The sequence below is a fragment of the Oryx dammah genome, unplaced genomic scaffold (assembly GCF_014754425.2).
Source record: "Oryx dammah isolate SB20612 unplaced genomic scaffold, SCBI_Odam_1.1 HiC_scaffold_29, whole genome shotgun sequence".
In the NCBI taxonomy this organism is placed as follows: Eukaryota; Metazoa; Chordata; class Mammalia; order Artiodactyla; family Bovidae; genus Oryx; species Oryx dammah.
Window position 1 is genome coordinate 99,121,877 of NW_024070213.1, and position 18,772 is coordinate 99,140,648.

General features: G+C 35.5%; 1 protein-coding gene across 14 annotated transcripts in view; it reads left to right on the top strand.

Moving 5' to 3' along the window:
* CEP290 (centrosomal protein 290) overlaps positions 1-18,772 on the top strand; it is an 89,018-nt gene that overhangs the window by 36,135 nt on the left and 34,111 nt on the right. For 13 of the 14 annotated variants that reach the window (XR_005719858.1, XM_040234455.1, XM_040234453.1 and 10 more), the window contains 9 exons: positions 2,597-2,770; positions 5,681-5,792; positions 10,180-10,385; positions 11,287-11,438; positions 13,687-13,798; positions 14,424-14,879; positions 15,623-15,787; positions 16,773-16,880; positions 17,581-17,715. Coding sequence is in view for 13 of the 14 variants with exons in the window: in XM_040234455.1 (XP_040090389.1) it covers positions 2,597-2,770; positions 5,681-5,792; positions 10,180-10,385; positions 11,287-11,438; positions 13,687-13,798; positions 14,424-14,879; positions 15,623-15,787; positions 16,773-16,880; positions 17,581-17,715 (1,620 nt within the window). In the remaining variant the exon portion in view is untranslated. The remainder of the gene's footprint in view (positions 1-2,596; positions 2,771-5,680; positions 5,793-10,179; positions 10,386-11,286; positions 11,439-13,686; positions 13,799-14,423; positions 14,880-15,622; positions 15,788-16,772; positions 16,881-17,580; positions 17,716-18,772) is intronic. The other variant, XM_040234457.1, reaches the window with a different exon arrangement.

Here is an 18,772-nt window from a genome sequence, read left to right on the forward strand (position 1 = left end):
TGAACCTGTGTTTCCTGCATTGCCACGTGGGTTCTCTACCACTGAGCCACCTGGGAAGCCCTTCACCCTCCTTGCTGCTGCTGCTAAGTCCCTTCAGTCGTGTCTGACTCTATGCGACCCCGTAGACAGCAGCCTACCAGGCTCCCCCATCCCTGGGATTCTCCAGGCAAAACACGGGATTGGGTTGCCATTTCCTTCTCCAGTGCATGAAAGTGAAAAGTGAAAGTAAAATCGCTCAGTCGTGTCCGACTCCTAATGACCCCATGGATTGCAGCCTACCAGGCTCCTCCATCCATGGGATTTTTCTAGCCAAGAGTACTGGAGTGGGGTGCTATTGCCTTCTCCCTTTAGGTAATGGAAAATCCTTCTGTTTCCTTTTGCAAGTGTTAGCAAAGACACAAAAAGTGGCATGCCATATGTATTATTCTACATCTTGCTTTACATCTGATCTTATAGCTTATTTATGTATGCATATATTCATTTGACATGTTGGAATTTATATAGGAGCATGTACATCTTCTCTGGTTGCTCAGTGGTAAAGAATCCACCTGTAGTGTAAAAAACATGGGTTCAAGCCCTGGGTCGGGAAGAGCCCCTGGAGAAAGAAATGGCATCCCACCCCAATATTCTTATGGGAAATCTCATGGACAGAGGAGCCTGGTGGGCTCTAGTCCATGGAGTAGCAAAATACTTGGACATGACTTAGAGACTAAACAACAACAATGTAAACCAAAGAATTCAAAGTAAAATTAAAATGTTATTTGAGTTCCTTGCCATCTCCTTTTAAACATAATAAGTGAAATTTTCATGCAAATAAACCTATCTACAATATGAAAGATTCTTATTTTTGTGTTATATTTTGTAGAATGTTTTTCTTGGAGTATTACAACTATGGCTAGTATTTGAGATAGAAGGAAGAAAGTACTGGAATTTTCTTCCTCTTCAGCCTAAATTTTTGTTTGTTTTTGCAACACTTTGAAAGCCAAAAAGAAAAGTGAGGGATTTATTTTTAAAGATGGGAAACATGATCTTCATCACCACATAGCAAAAGTGAAACAGAACCCTGGGATTTCTTTGGAAGGACTGATGCTAAAGCTGAAACTCCAGTACTTTGGCCACCTCATGTGAAGAGTTGACTCATTGGAAAAGACTTTGATGCTGGGAAGGATTGGGGGCAGGAGAAGAAAGGGACGACCCAGGATGAGATGGCTGGATGGCATCACTGACTCGATGGACGCGAGTCTGAGTGAACTCCAGGAATTGGTGATGGACAGGGAGGCCTGGCGTGCTGCAATTCATGGGGTCGCAAAGAGTCTGACACGACTGAGCGACTGAGCTGAACTGAACTGAAGGTAGAATAGGGGATACTTATTTCTGTAGAGAAGTTTTCAAAATTAGATCTGAAGAACTATTATAAATATTTCCCCCTCATTATTCTACTTCAGAATGAATTATAACCATAAATAATTTTTTTTTTTTTTAAATTTTTGGCTCTGTCACTTGACTTGCCAGATCTTAGTTCCCTGACCAGGAATTGAACCCAGGTCACAACAGTGAAAGTGCTAAGTTCTAACATTGGACCACCAGGGAACTCATAAATTCTTTATCTTTCTCATGTCATAAAGTTGGTTTTCTGTTCAGACATTTCTTTTTTGGTGTTAATACAATGTCTTTAAATAGTGACTTTTATAGCTCTGTAACTAAAGAGTTGAAGATAAACCGAGTAATTTAGACTTTGATATTATTTATTCTAGATAGCTATGATTCAAAGAAGTTTTTTTTCCCTATATGTATCTTTTCTGTGAACAAAAGATTTTCTTTACTTTTATAGCGAGTTTAATTATAAATAATCAGAAATAGGGACTTCCCTGGTAGCTCAGTGATAGAGAATCTGCCTGACAGTGCAGGAGACATGGTTTTGATCCCTGATCTGGGAAGATCCCACATACTGTGGAGCAGCTAAACCTGTGTGCCACAACTATTGAGCCTGTGATCTGGAGCCTGGGAACCACAGCTACTGAAGCCCGCACGTCTTGGCGCCTGTGTTCTTCAATGAGAGAAGCCGCCATAGTGAGAAGCCTACGCACAACTAGAGAGTAGCGCCTGCTTGACACACTAAAGAAAAGTCCTGTGCAGCAACGAAGACCCAGCACAGCCAAAAATTTTTTTAAAAAAGAGAAAAGCAGAAGTAGCTAAACTGTAAATATTACCTGCAGGGATGCAAATTTTGCCTTTCAGTTTTTAAAAAACAAGTTTTTTTAAATCTTATAAAATTTTAAAAAGCCATCCAAAGATATATTCTAAGTGATATGCTTTCTTGCTGCTGTATATACACTTCTCAAATTAACTGAATTTCATTTAATTATGACAGCAGTTATAATTTAAGATTATAACTCTTAAAGATTTTCAATGTCCAAATATCATTTCTTATATGAAAGTAATTAATTATTGCAATATGTTTTTATACAGGATACATCTAATTTTATTAATGATTCTTAAATCTGTTTTGCTTTCAGCTGTATTATCTCAAAAGGGGCTAGTGCTTTACCAGAAAAAAAATACAACATTTCAATTCAATGTATCTTTATTTACATAGGAAATGGCCGTTTTCAAGATTGCAGCACTACAAAAAGTTGTAGATAATAGTGTGTCTCTATCGGAACTAGAATTGGCCAATAGACAATACAATGAACTGACTGCTAAGTACAGAGATATCTTGCAAAAAGATAATATGCTTGTTCAAAGAACAAATAACTTGGAACACCTAGAGGTAAGTTGATGTGATCCTTAAACCTTGTGATATTAGCCTCTTTTTGTGTGTGAGGCGGGTGATATCTCTAGGTACAGAATAATTTCTGGACAGCTTCTTCCAGGTCATCTTCCTTAGCCTATTTGCATAATTTAGCTGAATGAGACCCCTTAAACCGGCCACTTGAAAAAAGAATGTGGAACATATAGGATAATGTAATCAAAAGAGAAAGCGTTATTAAGCATCCACCACTTTCTCTTACCCTGATCTCTGATTCCCTCATGGCCCATAGTTTTGGGGGATGAATGTAGCAGAGAGTAGATGAGACATAAATCGCTCTTCCTGGACCATGGATGACCTCTGCAGATCCATAGCCTTTCTTACTGTCCGAAAAGAGCAACGTGGCCTGGAGTATCTTGGTTTAATTCAAGGAGTCTATGAAATAAACCCTGGTGGTTCAGGTGGTAAAAAGTCTGTCTGCATTGCAAGAGATCCGGGTTTGATCCCTGGGTTGAGAAGATCTCCTAGAGAAGGGAATGGCTACCCACTCCCAGGATTCTTGAAGAATTCCATGGATAGAGGAGCCTGGTGGACTACATACAGTCCATGGGGTTGAATAGAGTTGGACAGGACTGAGTAACTAACACTTCCATGAATAGGACCCAAGACCCTTTATAATTCTCTTCTAGCCACTTGATCTTCATATGTTTTACATTAAGCAAAACAAGCTCCTGTTTTTGTTTCTCGTCTTCATCAAAAATAAGAAACTGTGTCTTTTGGTTCATTTTCTTTTATGATACTCTCATTGAAGTAGAATGAGATCTAAATCTTTTGGGTTGAAAGCTCTCACTTGCTTAGAGGGACATATTCAAGAAAATATTCTGAATAGCTTTCAGTGGCTCCTACACAATTATCTGTTTTTGTTGTTCAGTTGTTCAGTCATGTCGAACTCTTTGTGACCCCATGGACTGCAGCATGCCAGCCTTTCCTCCCCTTCACCATCTCCCAGAGATTGCTCAAACTCATGTCCATTGAGTCAGTGATGGGTGATCTTGACCTTTGTTGTCCTCTTCTCCTCCTGCCCTCAATCTTTTATTTTTTCTCCTGCTTTCAGTCTTTTATAATGACACAATTATCTGAGTTATTATTTATTAGTATTAACTAGAAATAATGATGATCGGTTTACTTTTTATTATTATTTTTGTTGAAGAGAGATGATTATATTAATTTTGTAGAAAATTCTGCATATTTAGGTGTGAGAATAATCTCACCTTCTCCCCATCTTTTATGTCTGTTGTCCTCTCTTCTCTAACGTTAAAAAGTTATAGATACGAAATCTCCTGCAGATAACATATCAAAGGAATAATTTTTAACTTTTAAAGTTTATTTTCCCAGATAACATTTTTTATTTCTACTCAAACCTTAAAATTTTTTCTATTTGTAGTATATCCCTTTCTCTTCTTTACTTCCTGTATCTCAGTTATAATTCTGAACATATGTACCTCTCTACTGGGAATGTCTTAGTTTTATTCTTTACCATTATTATTGTGGTAATGATTCAGTTCAGTTCAGTTCAGTCACTCAGTCGTCTCCAACTCTTTGCAACCCCATGGACTGCAGTATGTCAGGCTTCCCTGTATCACGAACTCCCGGACCTTACTCAAACTCATGTCCATCGAGTTGGTGATGCCATCCAACCATCTCATCCTCTGTCATCCCCTTCTCCTCCCACCTTCAGTCATTCCCAGCATCAAGGTATTTTCCAATGAGTCAGTTCTTCACATCAGATGACCAAAGTATTGGAGTTTCAGCTTCAGCATCAGTTCTTCCAATGAATATTCAGGACCGATTTCCTTTAGGATGGACTGGTTGGATCTCCTTGCAGTTCAAGGGACTCTCAAGAGTATCCTCTAACACCACAGTTCAAAAGCATCAATTCTTCAGTGCTCAGCTTTCTTTATAGTCCAGCTCTCACATCCATAGATGACTACTGGAAAAACCAAAGCTTTGACTAGACAGACTTGTTGACAAAGTAATGTCTCTGCTTTTTAATATGCTGTCTATGTTGGTTATAACTTTTCTTCCAAGGAGCAAGCGTCTTTTAATTTCATGGCTGCAATCACCATCTACAGTGATTTTGGAGCCCCCAAAAATAAAGTCTCTCACATTTCCATTGTTTCCCCATCTATTTGTCATGAAGTGATGGCACCAGATGCCATGATCTTAGTTTTCTGAATGTTGAGTTTTAAGCCAATTTTTTCACTCTCCTCTTTCACTTTCATCAAGAGGCTCTTTAGTTCCTCTTTGCTTTCTGCCATAAGGTTGGTGTCATCTGCATGTCTGAGGTTATTGATATTTCTCCCGGCAGTCTTGATTCCAGCTTGTGCTTCATCCAGTCCAGCATTTATCATGATGTGCTCTGCATATAAGTTAAATAAGCAGGGTGACAATATACAGCCTTGACATACTCCTTTCCCGATATGGAACCTGTCTGTTGTTCCATGTCCATACTTCCATGTTACATCCTACTTGCTGCCACCAGAATGGTCATTCTAAACAGGACTCTGACGATGTCCTTCCCTTCCTTAAGGGAAGGTTATGAAACTGTTGAGTATCCATGTTGGCCAAAAGTGAACATGGCATAAGCTAGTACTCAGAAGTTTAGGATATATAAGACATACAAGCATACAATTTCATACACTAGATATACAAGATTTTGATGATTATTTTAAAGTAATATTTTATATGTGTGTTTATACAACATATATACATGTGTATGTCTACATTTGTATTACATACAAGGAAACTTCTGTTAAAAAAAATAGATGGTGAGCTTTAGGAGATTATTATGTGAAGTTATGACAGTGTCACTTTTGTGGTATTAGTCTGAATTATAAGGTCCTTTCTCAGTGATGTTGCTATTTTGTTTAGTGTGAAAATGTATCCCTGAAAGAACAAATGGAGTCTATCAGTAAAGAACTGGAGATTACCAAAGAAAAGCTTCACACTATTGAACAAGCCTGGGAACAAGAAACTAAATTAGGTAAGTATTATGACTCTGATAATGTAAAATAATTAAGAGCTAATAATGAATATTTTTTTCATTTCAACTTCTCTTTCTATACCAGATAGATAAAAAGGAAGTTGTTTGATAAAAAATGAACTCTCTGCCTAACTTTAATTTATCAGGCAGTTGATGAATACTATGTTGTACTAATCTCTACCAAAATTTGGTTTTTAGTTATTAAATTGGATTTGTTTCTAAGGAAATCATATGTGCTAAAATTTGTGAGTTAACATTAGGTATATTGAACCATTTAAGAATTAATGCAGATGATAATTTTGAAATATCTATTTTAATGATAGTATAATGAGCTCTTTCACTGTGTGTAAAGTTATATTAGCAATATATGAGTTGATATTTTTAAATTAAAGGATGACCTTGAGCATATTGCTCATAGTTTCACTACTATATCAATTTTGTATTACCTTATACATGTTTATATATTTTATATACTTAAAATTATAATAAATATTGAATGCTATATTTATTTAGTAGATATAAAATATTCATTATACTTATAAATATTCATGCCATAAAGTACTGATTTGAGGGATTAAATCACCCGCTCTTCTAAGTTTTGTTATTGCTTATTTATTGCTGCTGTCAACATTTTCATGTGTATCTAACAGAGATATTATTGTCTCAAAGGATATTAAATTCTATGTGGCTTCTGCTAAGATTTTCCATATTCATTTTTCAAATGGTTTTCCTAGTTCATGAGATTTAAGTTATTTTATCTTACTAGCATTATGCTTTATGCTTTCCAAATAAATTTGCTCCTTTGGGTAAGGTGTTTCTTTTGTTTTCTATACCTTGAAGCTCTAATGTTTTTCAAGGTTTCTGTTACTGTTAAATTGTTAACAGACATAGTTTACAGGCTTGACATTGGGAAGTCTAAAATAAGCTACTTTTAGAAATGTGATTTTTAATTCGTGCTCAGAGGTTAAAGCGTCTGCCTCCAATTCGGGAGATCTGGGTTCGATCCCTGGGTCAGGAAGATCCCCTGGAGAAGGAAATGGCAACCCACTCCAGTATTCTTGCCTGGAGAATCCCATGGATGGAGGAGCCTGGTAGGCTACAGTCCACGGGGTCGCAAAGAGCTGGACACGACTGAGCGACTTCACCATCACCATCAAGAGATTAAAAGTGAATTGACTTTCGTCTAACTCTTAAATGAAAGAAGATGCAATTTTAACTAAGACAGAGAAAAGAATATTATATACAGTTTCAGTAAGCTCTTTGTTCATCCTATCCTGTGTCTCTTTAATAAGTGCTGAATTCCTTATAGAAATTCCTTAATTTCAAATACTTTAATCTCTCTGATACATGGCTTTATATCACTGAAGTTTTAAGCTTTTATTTCCTGTTGCCTTTCCTTATCTCTTTGTTTATAAGTGTCACTTTATTACTTTTTTTCATGCAGGAATTGCTTGGAATTGGCTGTTACTCTCCCTAGGACACTCCAAATACAGGAGTGTCTCTTTTCACTATCAGAGTTTAGCACAAAAGAAAATGGAAAGGGGTTTTATGTTATTTGTATATTTATATTTACTGCAACTTTTTTTCTGTCCTTCATGGTGGTTAGTTGCCTAAATGATTCCATAATGTTTTCCTAACACATTTAGCTTTTCAGTAATGTTACTATAAGTTATTTGATCACTGCCTGCAGCAACTATTCTAAAATCATATACTATTTTAAAGAAACATACAGCACAAAATAAAGTACTTCTTAAAACTAATGTAGACACCAAAACAACTTGCCTGGTTTCAAAAAAATATATGTACTTTTGAGCAAACTCAGTTATAGAACTCAAGCTTGTAAAGCTAGAAAGATAGGAGAAGGGCATTATTGTAGCAGACAAAATGAATCACTGCACAGTTCCTTAAAATAATTGACTTCCCTGAACATAATGATTAATTGAAACTCTAAAAAATAAAACTCTACCAAATTTTGTCTTTTTCCTGGAGCACGTCTGTTATGCGTAACAGAAATATTCATTTTCTCTTCTTAAAAAATGACTAACGACATTCCTACGTGATACCTTTTCATTCTAAATTGGGGTAGTTTTTTTGTTTTCTTTTCATTTAACCACAAATTTTTGTGTCAAAAAATAAGCTATACAACTGCATATATGAGATGAGGGTGTAATAGCTAATAAAATTAAATAAAATAAATAATTTGAGGATGGTCCAGTGATCAAGATTCTGCACTCCTACCACAGGGAGTCCCGGTTCGATCTCTGGTCAGGGAACTAGATCCCATATGCTACAACTAAGAGTTCTTATGCCACAACTAAAAGACCACACATTCTGCAACAAAGATTGAAGACCTGTGTGTGGCAACTGAGACCTGGTACAGCCAAACAAATAAATAAATATTTAAAGATAGTAAAATAATGGGATTCTCCAGGCAAGAATACTGGAGTGGGTTGTCATTTCCTCCACCAAGGGATCTTCCTAACCCAGGGATCAAACCCACATCTCTTTCATCTTCTGCATTGGCAGAAAGTGTCTTTGCCACTAGCACCAACTGGGAAGCCCTTTCAGTTCAGTTCAGTCGCTCAGTCATGTCTGACTCTTTGCGACCCCATGAATCGCAGCACGCCAGGCCTCCCTGTCCATCACCAGCTCTGGAGTTTACTCAAACTCATGTGCATTGAGTCAGTGATGCCATCCAGCCATCTCATCCTCTGTCAGCCCCTTCTCCTCCTGCCCCCAATCCCTCCCAGCATCAGAGTCTTTTCCAATGAGTCAGCTCTTCGTATGAGGTGGCCAAAGTATTGGAATTTCAGCTTTAGCATCAGTCCTTCCAATGAACACCCAGGACTGATCTCCTTCAGAATGGACTGGTTGGACCTCCTTGCAGTCCAAGGGACTCTCAAGGGTCTTCTCCAACACCACAGTTCAAAAACATTAGATATATACAAAGGCCAAATAATATTCAGGGTTAAAGAAGATATTGGTGAAATCGTTAAATCACATGGCTTCAGGTTTTACTTTTTTACTCTTTAAGACTTCAAAGTCATTGAACTTGCATTCACAGAGTAATGTTACTTCACTGTATTTCTTCTTATACCTTGTATTTCTCAGTTAACAAAATGTATTTATTTGCCCTTTTTTGACTTCCTACTTGTGACACCTCCCACACTACATCTTTTACGTTGTTACTTCTATACAGGCATACCTTGGACATACTGCAAGTTCAGGTCTAGACCAGCACAACAAAGCAAATATTGCAATAAATGAGTCACAGAAATTTTTTTGGTTTCCCAGTGCCTATAAAAGTTATGTTTACATTATACTATAGTGTATTAGGTGTGCAATAGTATTATATGTAAACAAATAATGTGCATACCTTAATTGTAAGGCTCGGAGAACCGCACTCCGAAAAGGACACTCAGGGACAGCCTCTAGTGGACTGACAGTTTATTATCCAATTGTGTAGTTTTATAATTTTCAGGGAATAGAGCATAAGACAGACTTGCACGTAGCCATTTCAGATAAACATCAAAGCATTTAAGCATAAAACACAGTTCCCGCCACCCAAGCCATAACATAGCTTTGGCAAAACTCTAAAGGGAGTCTTATCATGAAACAACAGTCCTTGCTCTCAGAAACAGGTGGTCAGAGGGAAGCCTTTGAACGCCTCAAGGCCGGGCGTATAACCCTTAGTTATTCGTTCCCAGCCTCAGGCACTCGGTGAACGCTCTTAACCCTTTGTTATGCTCGTTCCAGCTTCCAACCTTCATTAAGAGTGGAGCAAATACATTTTCAGTATTTGCTCAAAGCCTTCCAGCTCCTCCACACTTAATGCTAAAATACTTTAGTGCTAAAAAATGCTAGCCATCATCTGAACCTTCAGTTTGTCATAGTAGTAGCATCAAAGATCACTGATCACGGATCACATAACCAAGATACTAGTGATGGAAAAGGGTGAGATATTGTGAGAATTACCATTGTGACACAGAAACACAAAGAGAGCTAATGGTATTGGAAAAATGGCACCAGTAGACTTGCTCGGCTCAGGCCTGTCGCCATATACCTTCAATTTAAAAACAAAAAGAAAAAAATGCAGTTATCTGCCAAGCTCAATAAAGTAAAGCACACTATGCCTCTCATCCTATGAAGAATAATTTTTATTATCATTTGATTGATGAAACGTGGAAGTTCCAGAGAGATTAAATGGGGTAGGCAGCATACAGACAAGATATAACAGAGCTACGACTAGTGCCCAGGTCTGTCATAATTCAAAAGGCTCATGTGTTTTCCACAGAACCATATTGCCTCCTAATATGATGTCTAAAATGTTGGGGATAACGTTTTGATAAGAAGAGCATGAGATTTACCAACATATTGTTGTATTTAGGAAATGAATCTAACATGGATAAGGCAAAGAAATCTGTAACCAACAGTGAGATTGTTTCCATTTCAAAAAAAATCACTATGCTGGAGATGAAGGAATTGAATGAAAGGCAGCGGGCTGAACATTCTCAAAAAATGTACGAACATGTGAAGACTTCACTACAGCAAATGGAAGAACGCAATTTTGAATTGGAAACCAAATTTGCTGAGGTTTGATATTATAATTTTTATCATGCAGTTAGAGAGTAAATAATTATTCATGGTAGCCATTGTATTATTGGAAGAGGTTTGTTTGTAACTCTGAAGTAGCATATTAATACAGTGCTTGTGTTTCATGTAATGGATAAATAATGTAGCTTTATATCTGAAATGTTTAAAAAGAAACCATGTATTTCTGTGATTGAGTTTTATTTCTTACCAGCATTACAAAATTTAGATTTAATGTGCAAAACGATGTTATTTGCTTAATGGAATTTCCTTCCATTGTCATCCATTCATTTAACACTTATTTCTGAGTGCCTATAACATGCCAGATGCTGTGTGGGACACTGGAGTTATAGCACAAAATAAGAAAGACAGTACTCTCTCCTCTCAGGGACTTGATTCTAATAGAAAGTTTTACACTTTTTTGATATGGTCAAAATTATTAAATTGGCTGCCAATAATATAGTCTGCAAATATTCAACAATTTTCAATGAAGTAGTAGTCTTCTTTGAGAATTAGTAAATTTCTCAGGTCATTCATGTTATTTTGTTTTAACCAAGTTATTAAATAATAAGATTTTATTAATATTAACTATTTATTTATAGATGATATAATTGAAGTAAAATATAACAAGCATTTTAAGTAAATTAAGAGTATCATAGATTCATATTTTACTAGATTGTGAGTTGACCAATATAAATGACTTGGTGGGTTGACATATAACTAGAGTTTTCCTAATTTGTTCCTGACTTTTTCTCTTCTTATCATCTTCAATCTATTCTTAATACTTGACACCCAAATTAGTGTATCTGAACTAAAAGAGGACTGCAGGATGCTTTAAAGGTATATTAAAAGGAAAACTTCACCAAAAGCTAATGTTTCTGAACGTTTTTTGTTATTTTCCCAGCTTACCAGAATCAATTTGGAGGCACAGAAAGTGGAACAGATGTTAAGAGATGAATTAGCTGATAGTGTGAGCAAGACAGTAAGCGATGCTGACAGGCAACACATTCTAGAATTAGAGAAGAGTGAAATGGAACTAAAAGTTGAAATATCAAAGTAAGTGCATGTGCAGGTTTTAGTCACTTGGTTAGCTGTGTCCATGTTAGTCACTTGGTTAGCTGTGTCCATGTTAGTCACTTGGTTAGCTGTGTCCATGTTAGTCATTTGGTTAGCTGTGTCCATGTTAGTCACTTGGTTAGCTGTCTTCACTGTGCTTTGTGTTATGAAACCTCATTACAGTGATCAAGGGTAATATCCTTAGTGGCAGTTGATGCTGATTTCTTTTTATATAGAACTCTGTTAAGTAATATTGACTTCCCTGGTGGCTCAGATGGTAAAGCGTCTGCCTACAATACGGGAGACCCGGGTTCGATCCCTGGGTCGGGAAGATCTGGAGAAGGAAATGGCAACACACTCCAGTATTCTTGCCTGGAAAATTCCATGGATGGTGGAACCTGATAGGCTACAGTCCATGGGGTTGCAGAGAGTCAGACACGACCAAACAACTTCACTTTCACTAGTAATATTAACAAGATTGATATTTAACTGGCATAAATAAGAATATTGGAGAGGAAATAACTTCTCAAGATTTACATTTATCAGAGTCCAGTATTACAGAAAACACAGAACTTGGCATCAGGACTCTATGAGATCTATTTTTTTTTTCACATACTAGTATTTTTTTGGAAGGAAGTGTTGTGGCATTTATTTAGGCTTAACTTACTAAGAGAGTAATAGTATATCTGCTTAGAATAGGGTTGCTGTAAAAATATAAAGAACAATTCAGATTTTGATTCAGTTTGCATATCTTGGGTATCTACTGTGTACTGTGTGTGGGCTCATTCGCTAAGTCATGTCTGACTCTTTGTGACCCCATGAGCTGTAGCCTACAGGCTCCTCTGTCCATGGGACTCTCCAGGCAAGAATCCTGGAGTGGGCTGCCATTTCCTTCTCCAGGGGATCTTCCCCACCCAGGGCTCTGACCTGCGTCTCCTACACTGGCAGGTGGACGAGCACCTGGGAAGCTATGCACTGTGTACTGTGCTTTGTATTAAATATTTATTGATTCATCCCAATCCACTTAATAATCCAAATAACATTTGTCGTTTTCATTTTACATAAACAGTTTATTCTCTTAGAATTCAAAATATATGTAGGAGGAAGTACTATACACCAGGTAGATGCTTGTGTTCATTTGTTTGTAATCATGTGTTAACTGCTTTAGAGTAGTATGAGGATCCTTGAGTTGATTGATCAAGCTCAAATAATTAGTAAAAAGAGTTACGGCTTACCCATAAAGTTATAGCCATTGTTTTGGAACCTCGTTTTGGTAATATCACTCATTTCCAGCCCTTTCACTATGAAGGTGAAGGTGAAGTTGCTCAGTCGTGTCTGACTCTTTGCAACCCCGTGGACTGTAACTTACTAGGCTTCTCTGTCCATGGGATTCTCCAGGCAAGAATACTGGAGTGGATTGCCATTTCCTTCTCCAGTTTCACTATGAAGGACTCGTTTATTCTTCTTATGTCATGGACCTCACCTTTTTTAGTAAACTAAGTTATAGTTAATTATTTTGTTATATTTTAATTGATTAAGACTCATATAACTGGCAATGAGAGTTTCTAATCAATATGAGGGAAACAGACTTATCAGTTACACTGAACTAAAATTACTCCAGACCAAAGTAAAATGCATTTTACTTTACCTATTTAATCTTATCACAGTAGTCATATAGGACATTTAATAATTATCATCAAGCTCCCCTCCATTTTTGGTAATTGTAATAAATGTATAATCTTTTTCACATTTCTGCTAACTTATAAATTAAAATAAAGCCAATCAAATCATTCATTGATTGACCTTGAAAATTTAAATTTCTGTAATCTTAACTGTACAGTTTGTCAAGTAAGCCTACCTAATACCTTATTCCAGCTATACCAAACCATGGTAACAAGTGTCTCATGAAAAAATTTGTGAGAGGAGTTTGTTGGCCATTTATGTTTAGAAAATGTATCTGTACAGATTGAGATCCTTTTTTACTTTAGAACTTCTCAGAGCATTTGATATGATACTGTGTATATGAATTTTCAAGGGAGAAGAATGTTGGGATGGAGCGGTTAAAACCTGTTAACCTCTCATGGAATTATGTTTCATGAAATACTTCAGGAAACTTTAGTATTTCGTAAAAAGAAGAGACGCTGCAAGTTAACAGCTTTTCCACAAGGCTCTAGAAATTGGAAAATCTAGTATTTATTTACTTAGAGTATGTACCTAATCATATCTGAAGTATCTTATTACTTCCTAGACTAAAAGAGATTTCTGATATTGCCAAAAGGCAAGTTGAAATTTTGAATGCACAACAACAGTCCAGGGAGAGGGAAGTAGAGTCCATCAGAACACAGCTGTTAGACTATCAGGTATGTGCAGTATTAACTCTTATACATAGAGGCTTTTCTTTTCCAAAATTTACATTAGCTATTTGGGATTATTTTTGTAGTTTTAATCAGGATATATCAAATAGAGGCTCCTGTTTTCGTTAATTGTAACTTGATTAGAAAAACTTTAATTTGAAATGCCATTGATAACACAGGAAAGCATTTAAATGCTTACAGATGCATTGTGCCAACTGCTGATCACAGTTCAGACAATGGGGAGAAACTGTCTTTCATAACAGTATTGTTTCTTGTATTTATGTATAGGTTTCCACATATTCTCACATTATAGTATTTTTAGGATTAAAAAACTACCCGTTGTCTACATTAGTATTATTATCAGTATTGTTATTTACATATGGAAGTTTAAAAAAAATTTAGTAATATTCCAACTGGTATGTAGTTAGGTGCCAGATTTAGATTTTAAATAAGTTTCATTCTAGTTCTTTTTCTTCTGCAGACTTTTGCAATTTATGTTAAAGCAAGATTAGATTTTTGTAGGATCTCATGTAGCATATGTTTTAAATTAGTAAATTCTGATTTTTAAGTCCATAATAAGTTTCACTGGGAAAACTTGAAACTTACTACAAATATTTATTTTTTATATTAGGCACAGTCTGATGAAAAGGCACTAATTGCCAAGCTGCACCAACACATAGTCTCTCTTCAAGCTAGTGAGGCTACTGCTCTTGGTAAGTTGGAGTCAGTTACATCTAAACTGCAGAAGATGGAGGCCCATAATTTGCGCTTAGAGCAGAAACTTGATGAAAAAGAACAAGCTCTCTTTTATGCCCGTTTGGAGGGTAGAAACAGAGCAAAACATCTGCGCCAAACAATTCAGTCTCTACGACGACAGTTTAGTGGAGCTTTACCTTTGGCACAACAGGAAAAGTTCTCTAAAACAATGATTCAGTTACAAAATGACAAACTTAGGATAATGGAAGAAATGAAAAATTCTCAACAAGAACATAGAAGTCTGAAGAACAAAACACTGGAGATGGAATTAAAGTTAAAGGGACTGGAAGATTTAATAAGCACTTTAAAGGATGCCAGGGGAGCCCAAAAGGTAAAACACTGATTTTAAGTTCAGTATTTTCAGAAGAGTTACATAATAATTTTGAGTTAATATGTGCCTATGTGGAAAATGCTTAATATATATGAGCAAAATTCCAGATATAACTTATTAATTTAGATTTTATAAATTAGGAGTTTGAGCTATTAGAATATCTGTTTATAAATAAAATGAGACTACTCTAAGCCATAGTTTCAGTAGAAATGCTTAGATTGTAATATCAAAGAATTTTAAACACTCTAGGAAAGTATATATTAATTAAATCATTATAGTGATTAAACAAGTAGTAGGCCTACATTTATTTTTTAATGTAATTTTGTTTTTACTCTTATTCGGAAGGAATTAATGAAAAATAATTATTTTGAAATTAAATTTTATTCTCTAGGCTAGAAACATTTGGGATTTTTATTTATGAAAGTAAAACCAATGTTGCAATTACACACAAACACTAAGGACCCAACAAATACATGAAAGTAAATGAATAAATAAATGTGATTGTTAGTGATACCCATTTCAGCATCTTTTGAAAAATGTTTTATGTTAAGAGTCTACATATTAAAAAAGTCTATGGAAATTCTAAATAAACTTTTCTTTTTGGTACAACCAAGGATAATTTTATATCTTATTTTATTTTAGAATGTCCATTAATTTGAATTGAAATCATTAAAATCAGTAGAGAAATTCATTATTTATTAATATAGTATTAACATTTGTGTATGTAATTTATAAATATTTAGGTGATCAGTTGGCACACAAAAATAGAAGAACTCCGTCTTCAAGAGCTTAAGCTCAATCGAGAATTAGTCAAAGATAAAGAAGAAATAAAATATTTGAATAATATAATTTCTGAATATGAGAACACAATCCGTAGTCTGGAGGAAGAAATTGTGCAGCAGAATAAGGTTTCATTTTATATTCATTTTGGTGTTTTGTTGCTAAGATTTTTAATATAACAACATTGCATTGATGACTACTTTATTTTCCTAATCAAGTATAGCTTCTATTATTATTCTTATAAAATATTGTTTCTTATTTTTTTAAACTATTCTAAAAATACATTATTCGTTTATTTAGTTGCATTAGTTGTCTTAAAAGGAAGAATTCATAAACAGGTTTATTTGTTAAGTTAATTTTTGTTTCACTATTGGTTATTTGAATTCACCTTTACAAGTTTCTACTGGCTGTCACTGATGGAATAAGGCAGCTTGGTATAGAAAAAAAAAACAGAAGCTTTGGAGACAGATGCAGTTCACTAAGCAGATGCTTACTTGCCTTAGAAATTTGTTGTTCCTTCTGCTTAAATTGTTCTTACCTAAGATACCAGTATTACTTATGCTTTCACTGCCTTCTGATCTTACCTCTAATGTCTTACCTTATCAATGAGACCTTCACTAGTTACCCAACATACAACAGTAAATTTTATCATCAAGATTCCTTAAATACGGATTACCTAGTTTCATTTTACTCCATAGCACTCATCGCCCTCGGACATAACCATACTTATTTGTTTACTATCTCCCCCTCAGTAGTATATAGATCCTGTGGTGAAGGGGATTTGGTTTTGTTTATTGCTGTGTTCTCATAGTCTCAAATAGTACTTGCCACATAGAATGTGTCATTAAACATGCTTTGGATGAATGGATGGATGGATAAATGGATGGGTACATGGATGGGTTGAAATCCTGACTCCACACCTGCCTGTCCTTGTGATCTTAGGCAAAAATTACTTAATCTCTGAATTTTCTTCCTTTTTCCTTAAAATGAAAATAATAACAGTGGCCTCAAATGGTTGTTGTGAGGATTAAAGAAGAAAAATGTATGTAAAAGTTCTCCTCATAGGCCTGGTGAGTGTCTCTGTGTGTGTATGACCCAACTATCTTCCTTTAGTTTCATGAAGAAAGACAAATGGCCTGGGATCAGAGAGAAGTTGAGCTGGAACGTCAACTAGATGTTTTTGACCGTCAGCAAAATGAAATACTAAGTGAAGCACAAAAGGTATAATGATTAATCCTGTTTGCTACTCTATAGCAGGACCTATGTTAACCAATAGAAATATTTTCTAAGGTTGGATGGAATTTTCTTTTTCTTTTTTTTTTAATTGGAGGATAACTGCTCTACATTTTTGCATTAGTTTCTGGTATACAACAGTGTGAGTCAGCTATATGTATACATGCATCCCCTCCCTTCTAAATCTCCCTCCCAGTCGCCACATCCTACCCCTCTAGGTTGTCACAGAGTACTGAGGTCAGCCCCCTGTGTCATACAGTAGTTTACCAGTATCTATCTATTTTACATGCGGTAGTATATATGCTCTTTCAATTCGTTCCACCCTCTCCTTCCCCTGCTGTGTCCACAGGTTCATGCTCTACATCTGTGTCTCTATTCCTGACCTGCAAATAGGTTCATCAGTACCATTTTTCTAGCTTCCATGTATATGTGTTAATATACGATATTTGTTTTTCTCTTTCTGGCTTACTTCACTGTATGACAGACTGTAGGGGTCATCTACATCACTACAAATGACCCAATTTTCTTCCTTTTTATGGCTGAGTTGGAATTTTAATTGATGATATCTTTTTATGTGTCAACTATAAGTGGAGTTTAACCATGTCTTGTCATATAGTTGTAAAAATTAATATTATTTCCAATGTTGCAACTGCTCTTCGTTAAAAAAAAAAAATCTATTTCTCAATAGTTTGAAGAGGCTACAGGATCAATGCCAGACCCTAGTTTGCCCATTCCAAATCAACTTGAGATTGCTCTAAGAAAAATTAAGGAAAATATCAGAATAATCCTAGAAACCCAAGCAACTTGCAGATCACTGGAAGAGGTAATTAGAAGAATTTGCATATTGTTGTTGTTCAGTTGGCAAGTCTGACCCCAAGTCTGACTCTTTGTGACTCCATGGACTGTAGCATGCCAGGCTTCCTGGCCCCTCACCATCTCCTAGAGTTTGCTCAAGTTCATGTCCATTTCATTGGTGATGTCATCCAACCATCTTATCCTCTGTTGCCCTCTTCTCCTTGCATTTTGATAAGTGTATTATTGGGTATACTTCTAGAATTTTATAAGTAATATTTTTAAATGAGGATGAAGCATAAAATGATGAATCTGTTGCTTATGCTACTCTACTTTTCTTTAGTCTTTCTTTGGCCAATAAAGAACAGTAGGTATGGCTAATTTGAAATCACTCTTCTTTTAGTCATTACTTATCACTTTTGGGCACACTCATCAGTTGCTAGCATGAAAAGAAACCAAAAGAGCATCTGACTGTAGCTTTATGAGCAATGTGTTTCCCTCCCCTCAATGATCAAGAATTGTTTTCATCCTTGTTTATTTTTATATTTTATTTTGAAGCATATGTTCTAAACTCTGGATCAATTTTCAGTTTATTTCTTTTCGTGGGTGGTTAAAGGGCTTGAAGGTAAACTAGGAATTGTTTCTTAGTTTAATCTAGGTCTTAAATTTGGTTAATAGATGGTCAGATCTCTCTTTATTAAATTATACAGAAAATAGTATAAACTAAATATATTTAGATGTCAACTAAAATGAAAATCATATCACTATAAATACATTTAAAATAATTTTTTAAATTGTGCATTTTTAAATCAACCAAAGAAACTTAAATTGCCTTCTATATTGTAAATTTGTCATTTATCTGAATTGCCACTTAGCTATTTGATTTTTGAGTATTTGCTTAATTCTGTTGAGGAATATATACTATTTTCTGTTTTGTTTTGAGAAGCTGCACATTTTATAATGGAGATCCATTGACTCAGACCACTAAAATTCCAGCTTTTATACTTTGTTGACTTCTATGGGTTACTCTTCTGATGCTCTAATGAGTCAGTGAATCAAAATAAAAGAAATGATTTATTACATTTTCT